Source organism: Ascidia mentula, chromosome 7, assembly GCF_947561715.1.
Source record: "Ascidia mentula chromosome 7, kaAscMent1.1, whole genome shotgun sequence".
In the NCBI taxonomy this organism is placed as follows: domain Eukaryota; kingdom Metazoa; phylum Chordata; class Ascidiacea; order Phlebobranchia; family Ascidiidae; genus Ascidia; species Ascidia mentula.
In genome coordinates, this window is record NC_138572.1 from 17,622,901 (window position 1) to 17,641,457 (window position 18,557).

The window sequence follows — 18,557 nt, forward strand, 5'->3', positions numbered from 1 at the left end:
TTACATGGTTTTATTCAACAACGCGCGTTTCTTCATCAAAAGTGATTTTTTCGCTAGTTTCTTGCAAGTTTTAGCGGAAGTTTCGCGTAATCTCTTTAGTTTGGGTGTGGCAAGGTCCGCCTTTTGATTGGTTGCTTTACCGCCAGAACCTCCCTGATTGGTTGAACTGGGGTCGTTTAGCGCCGCCTCTTTTTGACTGTTGTTGGTGGGCGATTTCCCTCGGCCTTTCTCATTGGATGGTTCGTCAAGGTCTGATAAGCGCACTAACCGCTTCTTGACCTTTGCCGACTTGGGCGAAGATTTAAATTGAATTTCATTATCGTCCAAATCCACCACCATCTCTGTACTGACATCTAGCGGTTCGGAATCGTGTTTGGTGATAGTTGATTCCGCTGCAAAATAAATGCAACCATTCATTGCTTTAGTTATTGGTAGGGTGTCGATTTATGCCTTTTTCGCCATTCTATGTGTTCGAAACGCGACCTCACTGTTCGACACGGGCAGCGCAAGTGTAATGTTAGTTAACGGAATGCAGTACCACGAACAGACCAACGCTATTGTTATCTACAAAAGTCCATAAATTGAATTGCTATAATAACTTAATTAAGCCTAACAAATTAGCCATTTATTTTTTAGAAGATTGGACGCTAACGATTCTCCTATAACATGTAGGGTAGTTGTCAATTGTTTTGCCGTACATGCTGGTGGCAAAATTGGTTCGAAGACGTTGGTGCCAGTATAAGTCGTTTTATTTCAACCGCAAACTATTGGGGAGAAATTTGTGTTTCGAGTCACTATCCAACAACAGCATTTAACTGGAACGGTTACGTAGCGTTGAAAACTTAATGACATCATCGTTCGGGATTCCCACCCCAAATAAATTAAACAACTAAATAAACGCAACCGCAATAAATTGTTGGACAAAATCCATGCAAAAACCAGCCAGCACTTGCTTTGACCTTTAGCGAATAAGCGAGTTAAACTAACCATTATTTCCAAGCATGGACGACTGTTACCGAACACGTGCCATTATTACGCAACATATTGCATTGTTACGAAACAAGTACCATTTTTCGCTCAATCGGATCTTAAAAGAGACATAGCAGCCTACAACATGCAAGGTTTTTAATTGTTTTGTCGTTATTTTAACGTGTTTTCTAAACTTATGTAACGTGTTTTCTAAACTTACGACACTCAATAAAAAATCGACGCCCTGGTTATTAACATTAAATGCATTTGGTGCATGTAAAATTTCACTGTAAAACATAAAGCAGAAGAAATGAACATTCATATGTGCACTTTCATGCTTACCACAGGTTATTGGCAAGAGTACATCGCACAAGTCTTTTGAAAACATATTTAAACAATCCTCGGTAAAACTTAAGTATTTACCTTTGATTTCTGTGCCCTTCTTGGGAAGTTTTCGAACACAAGGTTTTCAGTCTTCTGATTGACAACAACAACAAGTTGTACAAAATATGCGCAATTAGCAAACATTCAACAAAACGATTAAATTTTAGTGAAAGTTTAAATTAGCCGCGAACGAACCAGTTGATATTGAATGCAAACAGTAATTGATTGTCAGAAAAAGAAACTTCCAACAAAAAATTCTTGCTGCTGGACATTTAATGCAAAGTTAACGATAGTATGTGAATTGAATTATGAGGCGATTTACACAGAGAGTTTGGCCTGCCAAGAATTTACGACATCTTGTTTGTAGTAAAATATCAATGGTATACAGAATACAAAGGGCGAAGTTTATGTACAAGGCGTGTGAGAGGGGGGTTTGAGGGGGCGTTCGATAGTTTGTATTCCATGAGTTGATTGCATGGAATGTTTCCAACATCATATTTACAAGTAAACGATCATCCAGCAACACGATAAGTTCATATTCGTCGTTAAACACACTGATTTCATCCCCAATATGTTCCAACTTCATCATATTTCATCTCATAAGATGGTTGGTACTTTACACGCCACAAAGGCACTAAAATGTTTCTCCAATTCGATAGAAAACAAAATAAAGTGGGGAAGTCACTGGTAGCAAGGGGATTTCCAGCATCATTGTAATGTCCAAAATGATTCTACCCAAGTTGATGTCAAGCATTCTAACACTCACACATAATAAGAGTGTGCATGTGTTGGATGCCGAGTCCGACCAACTCATCACGAGACTCATACCATGGTACATAAAATGATTACTCACATAATACAACTAAAAAGCATGACCGGGCATTAATAGAGACAAGGAAACCAAAGATGTCATTTGAAATATCAATTTTGTGTTCAAATTACTCTGCCATCACAAATAGAATTCTACACATGGAAGATTACCGTATGGAATCGGTTCTGTCAATTCGATGTCAGAAAAAGTACTTCATATTTTGCACAAAACCAAACCCAAGGTTTATTTACAGAGCGGTTTCTGCTTCAACCACATGTAAGTTTTGTCGGTTAGCAACCACAGCCACATTTTCCTGTTCCTGTGGTTGAGGCCTGAAAACGGCACGTAGGACATCCCGGAATTTATCATAAAGCAGTTTCGGTGCGTTGGAGTAGATGAGGGGATTTAGAGAGCTGTTGATGGGGAGTAGGATGATTGCTGACACAGCGTACATCACTGGAGGCATAGGGATTCCACCGAAGTTTACAAATGCCATGATTGAAATTGGAACCCAGCAGAGAAAATCGGTAATTATCAGTCGGAGGATTTTCTTTTGCATTTCTGCCGAAACAAACAGCATTAATGGAATAATATGTTTGCAAATACGAATGCGGTTACCTTTGTTTTGTCTTGCCGCCCTGCCATCTCTTGGTCTCTCGTTCACTTGCCTGGCACTGGCAGTTGTCTTCTTATAAATCCACAAATACGTAATTGCCACGAACATGAAGGCCAGGTAGTTAAGAGAAATGATAGCGATTGAATATCCCCATGCTGTGGTCGTTGGTCGTTACATACAGTTTGCTGATGCGAACACTGCTCCTGCTGTAATATCTACACATCGATAATTTTGTGACGATAAAATTCAAGACCCCAAATATCCAGAAATATCAAATAGCTCAGTGTAATTGTAATCCTCAAGAATATCCATAAAATCCTTCCAGGAATTAGCATCATTCACTCGCATGAGGGCAGTATTGAGTACTTGGGAGTCGTTGCTTGTGAAGTTGTGTTGGAAAGTTACAAATCGATCCAAGAAGTTATTCATGCCTGTATACGCAGCGCTAGTGTCATTCGAAACTGGTTTCATCACCAACATCTACGACAAAATCTTACTAGAGAAGTCGATTGCAACATTATCAAAAAACGGATTCTCATTCATCCAAGCTTTGGTTTCGAACAAATGTTGAAGTTGAGTTGTGAGTGGAATAAAAGTAATTGCAAACGATAATGCCCAGGAGAGGATAATGGAAAGGATGACAGATTTTAATTCCGGTTTCAAGGATGCATCGAGCGGCTGAAACAAAAGTGATTTTATTAAAAACAATAAGTTTGCAAGCTCGGTGGTTCTTTCACATTGAGGGATGGAAAACATAGTTGTCAGTTCGAATCCCATCGGACTGGAAACTGCTCCATCTTTCTCTACTCTGTAGTTCCCAAATTGGGCAAAACTGCGTCATTTTTACAATATTCGTTTTGATTTCGTTTCTCATGTCAGGCTTAGATTCTAGCGATATCTGTGAGAGTGATAATAAATAGGTTTCCGAAGATAAAAGATTTCCAGAGAAAAAGTTGTCATAAAATTTTGGAAAGAGCAGTCAACGGTTCAACAAAGTTAGCAATAACTGACTTAACCAAATACAATAGTTTTATTAAATTCCTGTTGCTGCCAGGCATATTGCAATTAAAAATGTACTGCTCTTCTGGCATAAACGTACTGTATTTTGCGACGTTTCGTCTGCCATGCGGCAAGACTTCATGAGGTATAACGCAACAATTGAATCACACTGAAACACGCAGGGGCACAAAAAAGAAAAAGAAAAAAGGGGGAACGTTAACACCGCTTGTCAACTCACGTGCTAGAGGCAGAGGCACCAAACATTGCAGAAGACACAACAATTACAACAAATTATTTTTTGAACTGCCGGAAAGAAAACACATTGTTCTTTGTTATTGACGCAACCACTATTTTTGTCGATGTGCAACGACTCATATGCGTTGGCCAATCATGCGGTGACATTGCGACATAAAGTTGACTTCGACAGAGCCCAAGTCCTGGAAATGGAGCTGGACCACGCCAAGCGGCTATTTCTTGTGTCTCACTGCGCAGAAGTTTACGCTCGGTAACTTACGTCACACCGCGCAACTACATGAATACCTGTGTCTCGAAGATGTTTGTGTTAGATACGGCACTGTAACAGTACCGAGACCATCCATTTATTCCAATTTAAAATGTTCCTGTCTGTGGCGGCATAGTGACCACTTGAAACACTATTGCATGTAAATAGATTACGTTGTACAGACGTTGTTATATACTAGTGGACAACATTCATTGACATCATACGCACAATAACCACACTACACCTATTTCGTTGCTACAAAACACACGGTTCAACAAATTCCTCCAAACTCTCACTGCAACAGGAAGAGTGACGACAGTAGTATAGTATGACAAAGTACAGACTTCCTTCCTGTCTTTCTGCTACTCTTTCCGGTTCGGGAGACAGGAAAGAGTGCTCTTTCCGTTCTATTTCGTATGCATTTCAAAGGGGACATGTTTCAGGGAGATACTCACAGTTACTCATGAGCATTCCGGTTTTAAATTTCTGGTTTTGATTGGGAGCAAAATAAGATTCTCCTATTGTTTGTCTCTTTCCGGTGTCGCAATCGTGATTCTATTTTTATCTTGAGCGTGTGAACTTTGTTTGAGATGTCCGCGTCAAGGAATTCGGGGTCACACGCAGTGCACTGTGTGGTCGTGTGGCGTTTGTGAAACTATCTGGTAAATTGTTTCCTGAATGCAACCGGTTCCCAATGCCTTCACAATGACATCACGCGAGATGATCAACAAACAATTGTTTGTCGATCAGCTGTTAATTGTATCCGCTAGCGAAAATTCAGCGTGCCTCGTTTTCATAGCTCTTGAAAAGCATAAACATACAAAGACTTGGTACATCGTGTGTTCGTATTGCCCCTCACTTGACCCTTGCCAATAAGTTGGATTTGCAAAGTTGGGAGTATTCAGGGTCAAGGTCTTCGGAGACCCTAAATACCCAACATTGACCTGATTGCGTGTGGATTGTTTACGAGCATGGAGCACTGACATGTTCGTGTAGGTAGTTGCTATCTTTATCAAAAGACCGATGTGTCGGATTTTTAGTTTTTGGACTTTGCAGTCACATTACAGTTTGCAGTGATTACAATGGCGAACACGTCTCGCTTTGCTACGAAAGCAAAACGCTTTTGAGCTTTGGCAACAAACCTCAACGTCTTGGTTAGGTTTGACGTTTAATCGTTCAAGACTGTTTGATAACAGATCCTTGTAATATAATGAGCGATGGGTTTCGAATTCGAATCAATCGTGACGAGTGACATATCATAAAATGTGCCAATCGCAAACCTCCTGTCTGTAAACTCAACGTGATAACAAACAGTTCAAATTAAAAACCTGCATTTTTCGGCTGTTCAGCAATTCATGATATCAACGCTGGTTCTCGGTTTAGAAATGTTTACGACAGGTTTTTGTGATGGAACCTGTATGAGACAAACAATAAAAATTTAACAGAAATTTATAAAAAATAACAAAATGTTACATTATAAGATTAAATGTAGAAGTTCAAATCTGGAGCTAAACAAGAATTCAACTTGACCACAAAAAGAAGAAAAACTCACTAAAAGTCCGATGAAATGATGACAAAACAGATGTCCATGTAAGTATTGTGGATGTCAACTGATGGAACTTAGTTAACATGAAAACATTTTGTTGCCACTTTTACAAACAACCTCATCCACATCAATTGTAAAAAGTTCAGGGTTCTCCAATTCTATTCTGTTCCAACTTGATGAAAGTTTTGAAATTAATTTGGATTCTTCTGTGAATTGGTGGAGATGCCAAGCAATACTCATGTGGTAGGATGGGTTTGTGTAGTAAGGCTTGCAATAAAAACCCATGAATGCTTTATCCACGATCTGAACGACTTTATTCAGTTGTTGAACTGCAGCTTGCACTAAAATCTGGAATTGTTTGCAAACAATAACAAACAAGTTGATATCAAATCAAGACAAGAAATGCTGTCGAAAAAGTTTCACCCTTACCTTAAACCCACAAAATGATCTTGTTTTTTCATCATTCACATAAACGTTCAAATCATCAGATGATAATGTGATTGAAAATCTTCGAAACCGTTTTAAATTTTGTCTGAGACTCTCCACTAGAGGGTGTATGCAGTGGTGAGGTATGACATTGGTCCTCGAAATACTCACATGGAAATCATCCACAAGATGCCATTTCGATTCTATCATTTGATTCCCAAACATTTAAAACTGTACACAATAATTTAAGCAGATAATTTAATATCTTTTTGTCTGCTTTCGAATGTTTTTTTCGAGGACTTGGTGTCTCCAAACAATGAAGAAATAGCTTGCGGTAAAGGCAAATTCACTTTGGTGCCAGCTCGGTCTACTTGCGTAAATCGTTAGTCGTTGTCGCTAAAATCAGAATCACTGCCGTAAGCGTCGCAAAGCGAAGCCAAGGCCGCCATTTTCACCATAAATCAGTTTTAAACCGGCACTTATCAAATATAAGGGAAAGCACCCGAAAACCATTCAAGCGTGTAAACGTCAACATCGGTATGAAATGCAACAGGGGGCAAACTTTGTTTCCCCTTACAATTACTAAACAGATTAAACTGTACTGACTGCAGTGGAAAGTCACTGTTTCTTTGGCGAGTTACTTGGATAGCGCGTTTGTAATGCCGGAAAGTGACCACGTTGTGCCGCTGTGCGTGCATTTCCATGAAACCCAGTGTTACGAACAGTTTAACCATTTAATAACATATCTATGTTACTTGAACCCATGTGTGTATATGTACACATTTGCATCATATCATCGCATCCCTTTGTTTCACAAAGCATGCTCACTGGTTTACTTGCGGAAATAGACACAGTAATCGTTAACATTAATGTAGATTAGACTTTGTCTAGATTCTGGTGATACTTTTAATGTAGATTTAAAGGCCTGTCATGTGCCTCTTTGAAATGGTGAGCACAATATCCCCTACCATTGCATCTACGCAACTGCAAACTTCACTGCAGTGCAAAGCCCTCCAACAGCGGAGGCAGAAAGATAAGGGAGTGCGAATCAAAATAATGACGACCCGACGCACGAACGCATGACGTCATTGAACAACATCATAAACAACACAAAAAATATCAACCACATATACATAGTTAACGAAACATCAACAATAGGCAAACAATATAAACTGCTGCAACCTCTAACGTGTGCGAGTTTCAACATTTGTGTTGCGACGTGCACAACTTGTCATTAACAATACGTTGGCCAAACCAAAAATAATTTTTAACAAGATGGACGCAACACAGATTGGAATTCAGCCAAAGGCAAGTTGGGAAGCAACGACAATGCGCCACCATTTTTCAACCGCGTACCCACCGGCAGGAACGCGTTAATGCATTTCAAGTTGTTTTTCGGTGGTATTTGTGGAACAACCTATGGCCAAAGGACTGGATGTGTGCGAAGTCAAATGGCTGAACCGCACCCAAGTTTCAATAAATATTTAAAAAATTATTCTCTTCATATTTGTTAGCAGTTGCTGGCAGTATTATTTGGTGTTGTGTTTTATCGACGGATCTTTCACCATTGTCTTTAATGTTGTTCAATCACGTCGTGCGTTCGTGCTGCGGGTGGTCATTATTTTGATTCGCACTCCCTTATCTTTCTGCTTTCGGTATAAGAGGGCCTTGCACTGCAGTGAAGTTTGCAGTTGTGTAGATGCAGTTGTGGGGGATATTGTGTTCACCATTTCAGTTTTATTTTCATTTCTTTGCTTATGTTAGGTACATGAAACTTCGAGTGTTTTAATGCAGTTTATTTGCAGAAATCAGAAACACTGTTCCGCTGGTGAGCGTTTCATCCTTACTGGTTAATGCCGGTCTCTTTTGAGTGTGCCATAACAGTGGTGATTGATAGGGATACCGGTACATTGGTGAACAATGACACCACATCAAAGGATACCATGCTTTCATGTTGCTCCACTCGTAAGCTCCGTACCTCGACTGCAAACTCGCGTGAGTTTTTTACATGGTGCGTACGATTACCCACCAAAGGAGCGATTATCTTAGCATTCTTGAGTCGCTTCACATTCACAAAAACAGTGGATGCGTCACCGACAAAGAACAATGTGTTTACTTTCCGGCAGTTTATAACAATTTGTTGTAACTGTTTCGCCTCCCGCAGTGTTTCGTGTTTTGCCTCTGCGACGTGATCTGACAAGCGTTGTCAACGTGTCCTTTTTCTTTTTTGTGCCCCTGAATGTTTTAGTGCAGTTTATTTTGAAATTGCGGTATCAATACCTGATGAGGTATCGCCGCATGCAGCACGTATATTTTATACCAGAAGCCAGAAGAGCGGTACATTTTAAATTGCAATATGCCTGGCAGCAACAGGATTTCCAGGTTTGTTTTAGGTTGAATGCGTGGTCAAAGAAAAATCAGAAAATGGTTTGGTCGTTTCGTCATCTTTTCAAACAAATGCAATTAACTGAGGAATATTTTTGAGAGAAAAATACATCGCAAATCCATTTTCGAAAATATATACGAGATAAAAATAATAATATTGCGATTTTTAATTTGCTTTAAACCTTCAATTTTCTTGTTTACTTGTAGCGTATGTTCTTGCATTTTATGTAGCAATGATGTTAAAGTATTGCTTGCAAGCTTTCCTGCTTTGTTATCTGCAATGCAAGAATCAATGCAATTCGTTGACAGGTAAGCTACCTTTCAAATTTACTCATAAAATTTTTATGTACTGCTTATAAGTCTACTAAATATTTCGTTACCACAGCGACGTGTGACACAAAGTTATCAGATTTAAATCACTCAATTTCAAAAGTAATCTGCCCACCCAACTGCTGGAGACAATATTCGGATTTGTGTGGAAGTGATGATTACGCCTCTGGTCCCCTTTGTCTGGCTGCAATGCATGCAGGACTGATGGACAGTAAGTTACAGTGATAGTACCCTGGCATATTTACCGGATTTTCTTTGATATGAACTCAAACCAAATATTTTAGATGATGGAGGCTATTTTGAAATATACAAAAGTGATCCAATCCATGAATATATAGGATTGGACAGGAACGGAGTGAGAAGCAAATTTTGTTCGTTTGCAAGATGGTCTTACACATTTGAAAGTAAACTATGTTCCGGGTAGCGTTTTGGTTAGATTAAATAATAACTATTTATGGAAATATAGTGAAATGCAGCACGACAGGAAACAGTGAGTTTTCTGTAACGGATGTATTTTGTCCACCTGGTTGTTCGTCCAACTACGTCTGTGGAACAAATTCGTACAACAAGAATTCCTCGGTTTGTGCCTCTGCCATTCACGCTGGTATCTTGTCGCGTAAGTTGGTGTAATTAACACTTTGTGGTTTGTTTGAATCAATCATGAATATTTTCAGGAAGTGGAGGATACGTGACGTTTTATACTAGAAACGGAAGACGCTCATTTATTAGTTCGACCAAGGATGGTGTGACCAGCAAATCGTGTGGTTCATCAAGTCAATACTTTTCTTTCACTCGTAAGTTAACAAAAAGCATTCTAAGCGATAAACAGGGATTGAAAGTGAAAAGAAGTGATAAATGAAATAACGCTTGTTTTTCGATATTTCAGATGAAGATTGTTTGAGAAGTTGTTCTAACAACGGTGAATGTTTGTCTGGAGTTAACGACCAACATTGTTCTTGCAACCCCGGGTTGATCGGGTCAGACTGTGAAATAGGTAAGAAATTGCCCTGAAAGCTGGAATATTCGGTACTAAGAGAAATGTGCCAGGTAAATCGCAAAAGACTTGAAAATTAAAGACAAATCCTGCATAAAGTAAACGCTCCAATCACCTATTTCATGTTGTAATGTGTTCATGTTTAAGCAGCAGAATATTTGATAGTTCTAAATTTTCAGCCATACGAACTTTCACTTATAGCCGTGTTGAAGGTGCTGTCCTTTAAAGAAGTTCATGCCCCGCGTTTACTTCGGAGCTAATTGCCACTCAGTGTGTGACAGTCAACTAAAATTGATCGTAATTATCATATTCAGACATAAACGAATGCGCGAATGTAATGCACAACTGTCATCAACATGCAACTTGCATCAACACCGTCGGCAGTTTTCAATGTTCTTGCAACGCAAACTACACCGGAGATGGCATTGATTGTTGTAAGTTTGACTTCGTTTTTTAGAATATTCAAATACAGGGATTCCAACCTCTGGGCCGCGAACCGGTTTGGGTCCGTGATGCATTTGTAACCGATCAGTAGAAAAGAGAAAAATGATGGCCTTTTTCGAGGATGCTGTATGACGATCAGCTAAACGAAATTGCCTTGGTTACTTAACTGTGGTTACAATCGAATCACCGACTAAATAAACTACTTTTTACACAACCTATCACCCTAGTGTTCTGTAGGGCCGGAATGTCATGGTATTCAACTCTTCCCTGTGAGTAAGAATGCAAATTCAGATCATGAAACCAAAGTTCTTTTTAGATCCAGATTTCTGTGCACAAAATCTTGGTATTTGCCAGAACAGAGGAAGATGCATTGACACAAAAACCTCCTACAGTTGTTCATGTGCCCACGGGTATGGAGGAACACATTGCGAAATAGGTAAGATTTTGCAGTTTTTTTTTGTTTTTTTTGGATGAAAGGTGTTGTGTTTCTTTATATTTTGTTCGTATCGTTGCAAATCATAGAATGAAAGCAAGGTACTGCGTACACGCATTTAAAGGGGAAATTAATTGCATTTCAAGTAACACGCACAAATAATAATCACGCTGAAAGGACTGCGACACATTCCACGCATCACGCGACGGTGGCATGCAAGCGCATTGTTGCCGCCGTACGTAATGAGGCGTGACCTCAACACCTCCCCACCGAAGATAGAAAAACCCTCCATCAGGTTAATAGTGTAACCGCTCTGGAGGTTTGCGCGATCGCTTGCCACTTTGTGGATTGCTGGCACCGAACGCAGAAGTGCTGGGATTGGTTGGAACGTCTATTTCTGGAGACGGAGGCTGCAGAAATCTTCATTCTTCCACCGGTTCCAAATCTTGGTCAGAAACGTATCGAACGCGTAACTGGTCAATGTGACATCGCCAGATTGGACCTCGGGGAAACACTTTCACATGAAACATTCGACTGCCAAAACAATTAATAATAGTGACAGGAACCCAGCGACCATCCTTGCTGTGCCTCGGGCCCATGTATAAAGCATAACATGGATCGCCAGCTTTAAAAGAAATTGTATCTTCGGATTTTCGTGTCGGCCTTACTTGATTACGTTGCTTAACGTGTGCTGGTGAAGGTAACAGAGTATCAATTTTTGCTCGGATTTGTCTGCCGTTAAGGAGTTCACTTGATGAAAATCCACTAGCGTTGGGAGTACGCCTGTACTGAAATAGAAACTCCTGCAATGCTTATTTAAGGGGGTTTAGAAGACTTCTTCATTGCCTTCTTAAAAGTTTGGACCAATCATTCCGCAGCGCCATTGGTTGCAGGAAAATATGGTGCTCCTGTCAAATGTACGATGCCCCTTTGCTTGCAAAATTCCTGAAAATCAGCAGACATAAATGCTTGTGCATTATCCGACACAATAGTGTGTCGGTAGCCGAAATGGGCAAAATCTCTTTCCAGCAATTCCATAGTTGTTCTTGATGACATAGATTGCGTTTGATGTACGCAAGGGTACTTTGAATATGCATCGATCATCAGAAGCCAGTTACTTCCCAGAAAGTTAACTACGTGATCGATATGTAATCGACTCCATAGCTTTTCTGGCATCATCCATGGATGAATTGCTGCCCTTGAGGGAGCGTTTTGGTGTTCGGCACAAGTCTGGCACTTGTGACAAAGAACTGTAATGTCATCATCGATATTCGGCCAGTAAACTGCGGTCCTCGCCAGCTGCTTCATTCGTTGGATCCCAAAATGTCCAGTATGTAAGATCTGCAGAAAAGTAGAACGAAGTGATTCCGGTATGACTAACCGCGAACCATATAGTAGAAATCCGTAACTTGTACTCAACGAATCCGCTACTTTGCAAAACTTGGCAACTGGGTCACTGTTTGCCAAAGAAGATGGCCCTCTCTAGTAAAGCGCATGACTTTGGATAAGACCGGATCTTTTCCACTTTCCTTTCGGAGTGATGCCGAATCGGTGGGTTGCACTTGTAAACTCAGACTGGTGATTGCACAAACTATGTCGGTGTCCTGTGCACTTTCCTCTCTGTAAAAGACTGCATCTTCCCCAACCGGTAAACGACTAAGTGCATCGGCATTCTGATGTTCCGATGTCTTCCTGTATTCAATCTTGTATTGAAATCGACTCAGAAAAAGTGCCCACCTTGCTAGGCGGTTAGCTGCTAAAGCAGGTGTAGCTTTAGTGGGACCGAACAAAGCTATCAGTGGCTTATGGTCGGTCACCAAAGCAAATTTCCTGCCAAAAAGATACTGGTAAAACTTCTTCAGCGCGAAGATTATTGCAAGAGCCTCTTTCTGAATTTGGCTGTAGTTGCGCTGGCTTTTGGTCAATGATTTTGACACGTTTGCAATTGGCCTCTCGCTTCCATCTGGATAGCGGTGAAACAGAACTGCTCCAATTCCAACGTTTGCTGCATCGCAGGAAATTCCAACAGGCAATGAAGGGTCGAAATGAGTCAGAACTGTGTCAGCTGACAACCATTCCTTCAATTGGCAAAATGCAGCATTCTCGTTCCTGCCCCATTTCCACGCAACATTTGACCTGGTAAGTCGATACAAACGTTCCGCAACATTTGCGAATTGCGATGGCAGGAACTTGCGGTAGAACTGCACTGAACCAAGAAATCAACGTAGACTTGGCACATCTTCCGGTGGTAACATGTTGACAACCGCATCCAATTTTGAACCTTTGGAAATGCCTTCTTTGGAAAGAATGTGCCCCAAGTATTCCACTTGTGGTAATGCAAATTTGCATTTCTCTATACGACAGCGTAAACCCTTGTCGTTGAGCCTTTGAAGAAGTTGGCGAAGATTGTGAATATGTTCTTCGGCCGTTGATCCGCTGACCAAAAGATCATCCAGATAGACGGTTACACCTTGCAAATCTTTTGTAATGTCGTCCATTAATACCAAATGGTAAAACGTTTTGCAATAGAACACCTCTGTGTGAACTGATTGCCAGTCTCTTGCGACTCTCTGGCCCCAATCGGATTTGGTTATAGGCGTCAGCCAAATCAATTTTTGTAAAGCTGTATCCATCTCGCAACTTGCGCATTAAGTCTTCAGGAAGTGGAAGTGGATGACGGTGTGTAGATAACTGCGGGTTAACGGTTACAGAGTAATCTCCGCAAACTCGTATCTTGGCTTTGGTTTGTCCTGGAAGCGGTGACTTTCGTATTGGAACCACTGGCGTTCCCCACTTGTTAAATTTCACAGGAGTCCAAATACCTCTTGCGATGCCAGCGTCAAATGCCTGGTTGACATCGTCTTGTAACGCGAATGGAACAGGTCTCGGCTTGCAGAATATGGGTTTCACGTCCTTCGTAAACTTTACCGCTAGTTCAAAATCCTTTAAACATCCCAATTCGGTCTTGAAAAGATCTGGGTATTGTCCACAAAGTTGTTTGCAAGCTTCTTGCAAATGAGTGTCCGGACGGCTATCGTCAGATAATGCGTGCAACTGCTCGTCGGGACTGTGAAGTAGCTTATCCAACGAAATGTGCAGGGATTGGATAGCGCATCTTCCAAGCAGATTTAAATGCGGCATTTGGGAGACGAAAAATAAAGTTTCCGTTTGTTGCGGTGTCCATCTCCAATAGACATGCTTTGCCGTTAATGGTAACGGTTACCTCCAACTTTGTACGTGAAATGACTTGCGGCTTGATCGAAAACAACAAATTGACATTGTCGTTAGATGCCCTCTTCTTTCTGCAAGCTGCTTCCAAATGTCCCAAACGTTTGCAAAAACGGCATGTTGCTGTTTTAAATCGGCAATTGGGTGCAATATGATCTGCCTTTCCGCAGCGGTAGCAAGAAATCTTCTTCTTGAACTGACCTTGAACAACTGTAGTTGGTGACTTAACAGCAGTTTTCTTTGCATCCCGAACTTTATGCACCGATCCCCGTGTTCCGTAAACGGTTTCCTTTGCAACCTTGGCAGCGTCTTCAGTTTGCATGGCAACTTCAATAGCACGCGTAAATGTCAGCTCATCAGCGTTGATTTTGAAAATTGCCTTCAGCACTGCCTCATTGGCTATGGAGCAAATAAACCTTGTGCGCAGCGCCTCGTCCAGAGGGTTTTCGATCGAGGGAAAATCACACGTGCCTGCGTCCTGGTGAATGCGTGCAGCCAATTCTTGCACCGTTTCCCCTGGATTGCGTTGCATGTTGCTCCAAAACTTGAAACGTTCCCGAATAACAAATCGCTTTGGATCGAACTGTTCCTTCATAAAGGCTTTGATGTCTGTAATAGAAAGATCGTTGACGGGCTTTGCAGGAGAGCTTTGTCCAGCCAGATTGAATAAAAGCTTGTACGTTGTGGTAGTTTGGTTGGTCAAAAAAACCTGAGCCACCCTCGTTTCTGGTACAGCATGTGCACGTATAAACGTAGCAAGCCTCGACCAATAGTCGTCCCACAACTCCGATGTTGCGTCGAATGACGAAAAGCTTGGTGTAGCAACGGAAGGTGCAGCGTTTCCACTTGAACCAGCCTTGTCAACTAGGGCAAGAATCAACTTCATTTGTTCTTCGTGACACTTACGTTGTTCTTCATAACACCTTCGTTGTTCTTCTCGCTGTTCATCGTGACGCCTTTGCTGCTCTTCTTGCTGTTCATCGTGACGTTTTTGCTGCTGTTGTAACTGTTCTTGAATGAGCTTCGCAACTTTTTTCATCTTCGGGCTAACTTAAATATATTCAATAACAAACTGTGTGCACCTCGTTCAGTTGATTGAATCCCATCCTCGTCGCCAATAACTCTGTTGTGTTTCTTTATATTTTGTTCGTATCGTTGCAAATCATAGAATGAAAACAAGGTACTGCGTACACGCATTTAAAGGGGAAATTAATTGCATTTCAAGTAACACGCACAAATAATAATCACGTGGAAAGGACTGCGACACATTCCACGCACCACGCGACTGTGGCATGCAAGCGCATTGTTGCCGCCGTATGTAATGAGGCGTGACCTCAACAAAAGGAATGCAATTTATTAACAATGTTCATGGTGTTCGAAACCTAGGTTCGTTTCCAACCTGCAAGGACGCGTTACAAATCGGCCTCAAAGAGAGCGGAGTCTACAATTTAACTTCTCCTCTGACTTTCCAGGGATATTGCGACATGGATGGTGGTGAAGCTTGGCTGGTGAGTTTGCCTCTCGAGGCTGGAACTGTATCCTAAGTTTATTGGTTGGGAAGCGTTCGGTGGACGTTTACATGACAAGTAATTGTCTGAACACCTTACCTAAGTTATGATAAATACCAGGTGTTCCAGCGTCGTTATGATGGATCTGTGAGTTTCGATAGAGATTGGGTGGATTACAAGAACGGGTTTGGGGATCTAACAACAGAATTTTGGATGGGTTTGTATTCCAATAATGCAATCTTTAACTAAACGTCTTAGAAGTTTAATTAAAAATCAAGTACAACTGCTGTTAAATTTTGAATAGTAGTTGGTTTTAAATTTAATGCATTTACTGAACATTTACTAAGTGTTATAACGTGCGCACAACCAGTTAAATATACAGGCCTACCAAGCAAAACGTTTCAAGCACGCTACGCAAAAATCCTAGATAGTGTCTCAATGACGCTAGCGCGTGATGAGTCGCTTGAGTTGCAATGATTTCTTCTACCTCGTCTTGCAAAGTAATCAGACCTTGGATAATTATCTGGATAACGGTTGTATTGAAATATGTTACCTGTTTCATTAAAACAGTACATTATAACTCTTCAATATAATGTTGATAGAATCCAAGCGAATAGAATAGAATCCAGTAGAATAGACTTTACAGGTAGACACTGGGCTGTTTAAAGCTCTCCATACTGATCACTGATTGGTCAATAACGTCACGTAATATCATGAGGCGCTGGAAGTATTATAATACAAGAACATTAGGTGTGATGTGACAGCATAGGAGAACATTTTATGTGGTAAACAGGATGTTAAATGAATCACTTTACTCGAGAACATTCGATGACCAGCAATGGTTTCTGTGACGTATGTTACAAGTACATATAACAGTATCAGTTAATCCAATTTAAATTCCAGTGTTCTCAGCAATATTATTACAACCAACAAATTTTATCAGGTTTGGAGAAACTGCATCAAATCACCAGTGCGTCGACCAGATGTCGCCTTCGTGTTGACCTTCAGGATTTTTCCGGAGGTCAAGGATTTGCCGAGTATAGGTAAGACTATTACGTATTTAAAGTTTTCAATTTAATGCCATTGTTCCAACGATAATTTACCCGATGCTGCCAGGTCGTCATAACTAACAAAATCTTAAAAGCCACACCCCCCTTTATTACGTCAGATTCCCAAAGTTTGGGATTTAAGTTTGAAGCATTCAATGCATTTACTCGGTTCGGAATAATTATGAAAACAAAAACTTGCGGTTTGTGCGATCGCTTGATCGTGGATTGCAACGAGTTTATGCGGTCGTTGTTGCCCAACTCCTTGTGGTAAAATCTTGAGCGCCAAGTACTGACCTTTGCCAAAACGTTGCATCTTGACTGGAAAGTTAGATTTATCCGCTTTGTTCTTCAGCTACAATGAAACCTCTTTGTAATCGCCTTAAATTAACGTTTAACCGAGGCACACGTACCCTGCCAGTGACGTAGGATCAGAAATATTAAGAAACTTGTCACAAACAACGTAGTTAAATGCGGGTTACAGAATAGTCTCGGCAAAAACTCATCTAACTTTTGCTTCTCCTGTAAGATATTCCAAATATATCTTGCAATGTCAGCATCGTATGCTTGATTGACATCTTATTTAAATGGACAGGTTTCAGTCGTTTGTGAACTTTTGTGAACTTGAAGTTGAAAATATCTGGGTTTCTTTCTCAAAACTTCTAATCCCACTCTGTGTTTATTGCTTAGTTGACAAATAATTATCCCACAGAACAGAACACAATGTATGACACATGTCGTTTGTTACGTCATAAAGTGTTTTATGTTTCATTTCCGTGAGCAACAAACCAATGTAAGCGGATTGATTTAAAACAACAAATTATCCGTTGTTTTTTAAATTACTTTGCATTAAATTAAACATTGTGACATTTTTGTTTTCAGTACTTTCAACATTGGCAATGAAGGAAGTTCCTACACAATTACTATATCCGGATATACGGGAAATGCAGGAGATTCCATGACTGTTGTGCAGCACAGTCTAAACGGGATGAGATTTTCAACTCTCAACAGAGACAATGATTTGTGAGTAATAATGATACAACGTGTCTGATTATATTTCTGTTTTACTAACGAAGTAAATCGAGTTGTTTAAAAACGAAAAAACTGCATTTTCTTAAATAGTTGATTTTCAATGACAAAGTTAATCGCCTACCCTAAATCAACAATTGTAAAAATCAATTGCTCTGAAACAGGGGGTTGTATTAACGTTTTAGTTGAACACAAATTTTAACTGAATGTAAATAAGTTGTAACACAGAGTTGTTGACAACCGACTTAATTATAATTGCAGATCAGGACGTAATTGTGTTGTGATTGGTGGTGGAGCTTGGTGGCACCGTGATTGTTCATATGCCCACCTCAATGGTCCGTGGTCGAGAACTTCTACTGATTACAACACTATGTGTTGGTACTGGTGGAAAAATTCATATGGGAAAATCATGAGCTCTAAGATGAAAGTGAAATGCGACTAAATGTTGGGAGGTCAAAGTGACGAAAATTAACTTTGCGTCGTTAGTCACCATGGCAGCGTTGTGTTGATCTACAATTATTGACAGACATTGTTAATACTTTCACCTATTTTGATAAAGGCTTTAAATCGTAAAATAACAGGAAAGCGATTTTACCAAATCGAATTTTTTTCTCAAATCCTTAAAATTTTTGTGTTAATAGCGAACGTCACCTTTCTGCATGTTTGTTATTATCGTGGTATTTGTAGGGCGTTACTTAAAACGTCTACACAAATAATAACACTGCCGTATATCTGACTCCTGATAAAAAGGCTGCTATCAAACCCAAAGTCCATCGATCAGTTTAATACACAAAAACAAGCGCACGAGGATTAACAATAACACGTTACAAACCACGCGTACAAAAAGTCTCTGTCCTATTTCCTTTGTCCTCTGTCCCTTCGCATCTTTTTTACGCAAAAGACATGT

General features: G+C 40.4%; 3 protein-coding genes and 1 pseudogene across 3 annotated transcripts; 2 read left to right on the forward strand and 2 right to left on the reverse strand.

Annotated features, from left to right (window-relative positions):
* LOC145909721 (uncharacterized) lies at nt 1-3,323 on the reverse strand (annotated as a pseudogene).
* A 5,786-nt stretch (nt 3,324-9,109) lies between these two features.
* Nucleotides 9,110-11,389, forward strand: LOC145909722 (uncharacterized). Its single transcript, XM_082997076.1, has 8 exons — nt 9,110-9,179; nt 9,253-9,372; nt 9,435-9,588; nt 9,647-9,762; nt 9,855-9,962; nt 10,277-10,396; nt 10,723-10,842; nt 11,115-11,389. The coding sequence occupies exons 1-8, from the start codon at nt 9,158-9,160 to the stop codon at nt 11,387-11,389; spliced, it is 1,035 nt and encodes a 344-aa protein (XP_082853202.1). The 5' UTR covers nt 9,110-9,157.
* An 877-nt stretch (nt 11,390-12,266) lies between these two features.
* On the reverse strand, nt 12,267-15,106 carry LOC145909723 (uncharacterized). Its single transcript, XM_082997077.1, has 3 exons — nt 14,063-15,106; nt 13,374-13,917; nt 12,267-13,045 (listed from the first exon to the last, which is right to left on the reverse strand). Exons 1-3 carry the CDS (start codon nt 15,104-15,106, stop codon nt 12,267-12,269), a joined length of 2,367 nt encoding a protein of 788 aa, XP_082853203.1.
* Nucleotides 15,107-16,805: 1,699 nt separating this feature from the next.
* On the forward strand, nt 16,806-18,092 carry LOC145909724 (microfibril-associated glycoprotein 4-like). Its single transcript, XM_082997078.1, has 3 exons — nt 16,806-16,891; nt 17,504-17,644; nt 17,912-18,092. Exons 1-3 carry the CDS (start codon nt 16,806-16,808, stop codon nt 18,090-18,092), a joined length of 408 nt encoding a protein of 135 aa, XP_082853204.1.
* Nucleotides 18,093-18,557: the final 465 nt, after the last annotated feature.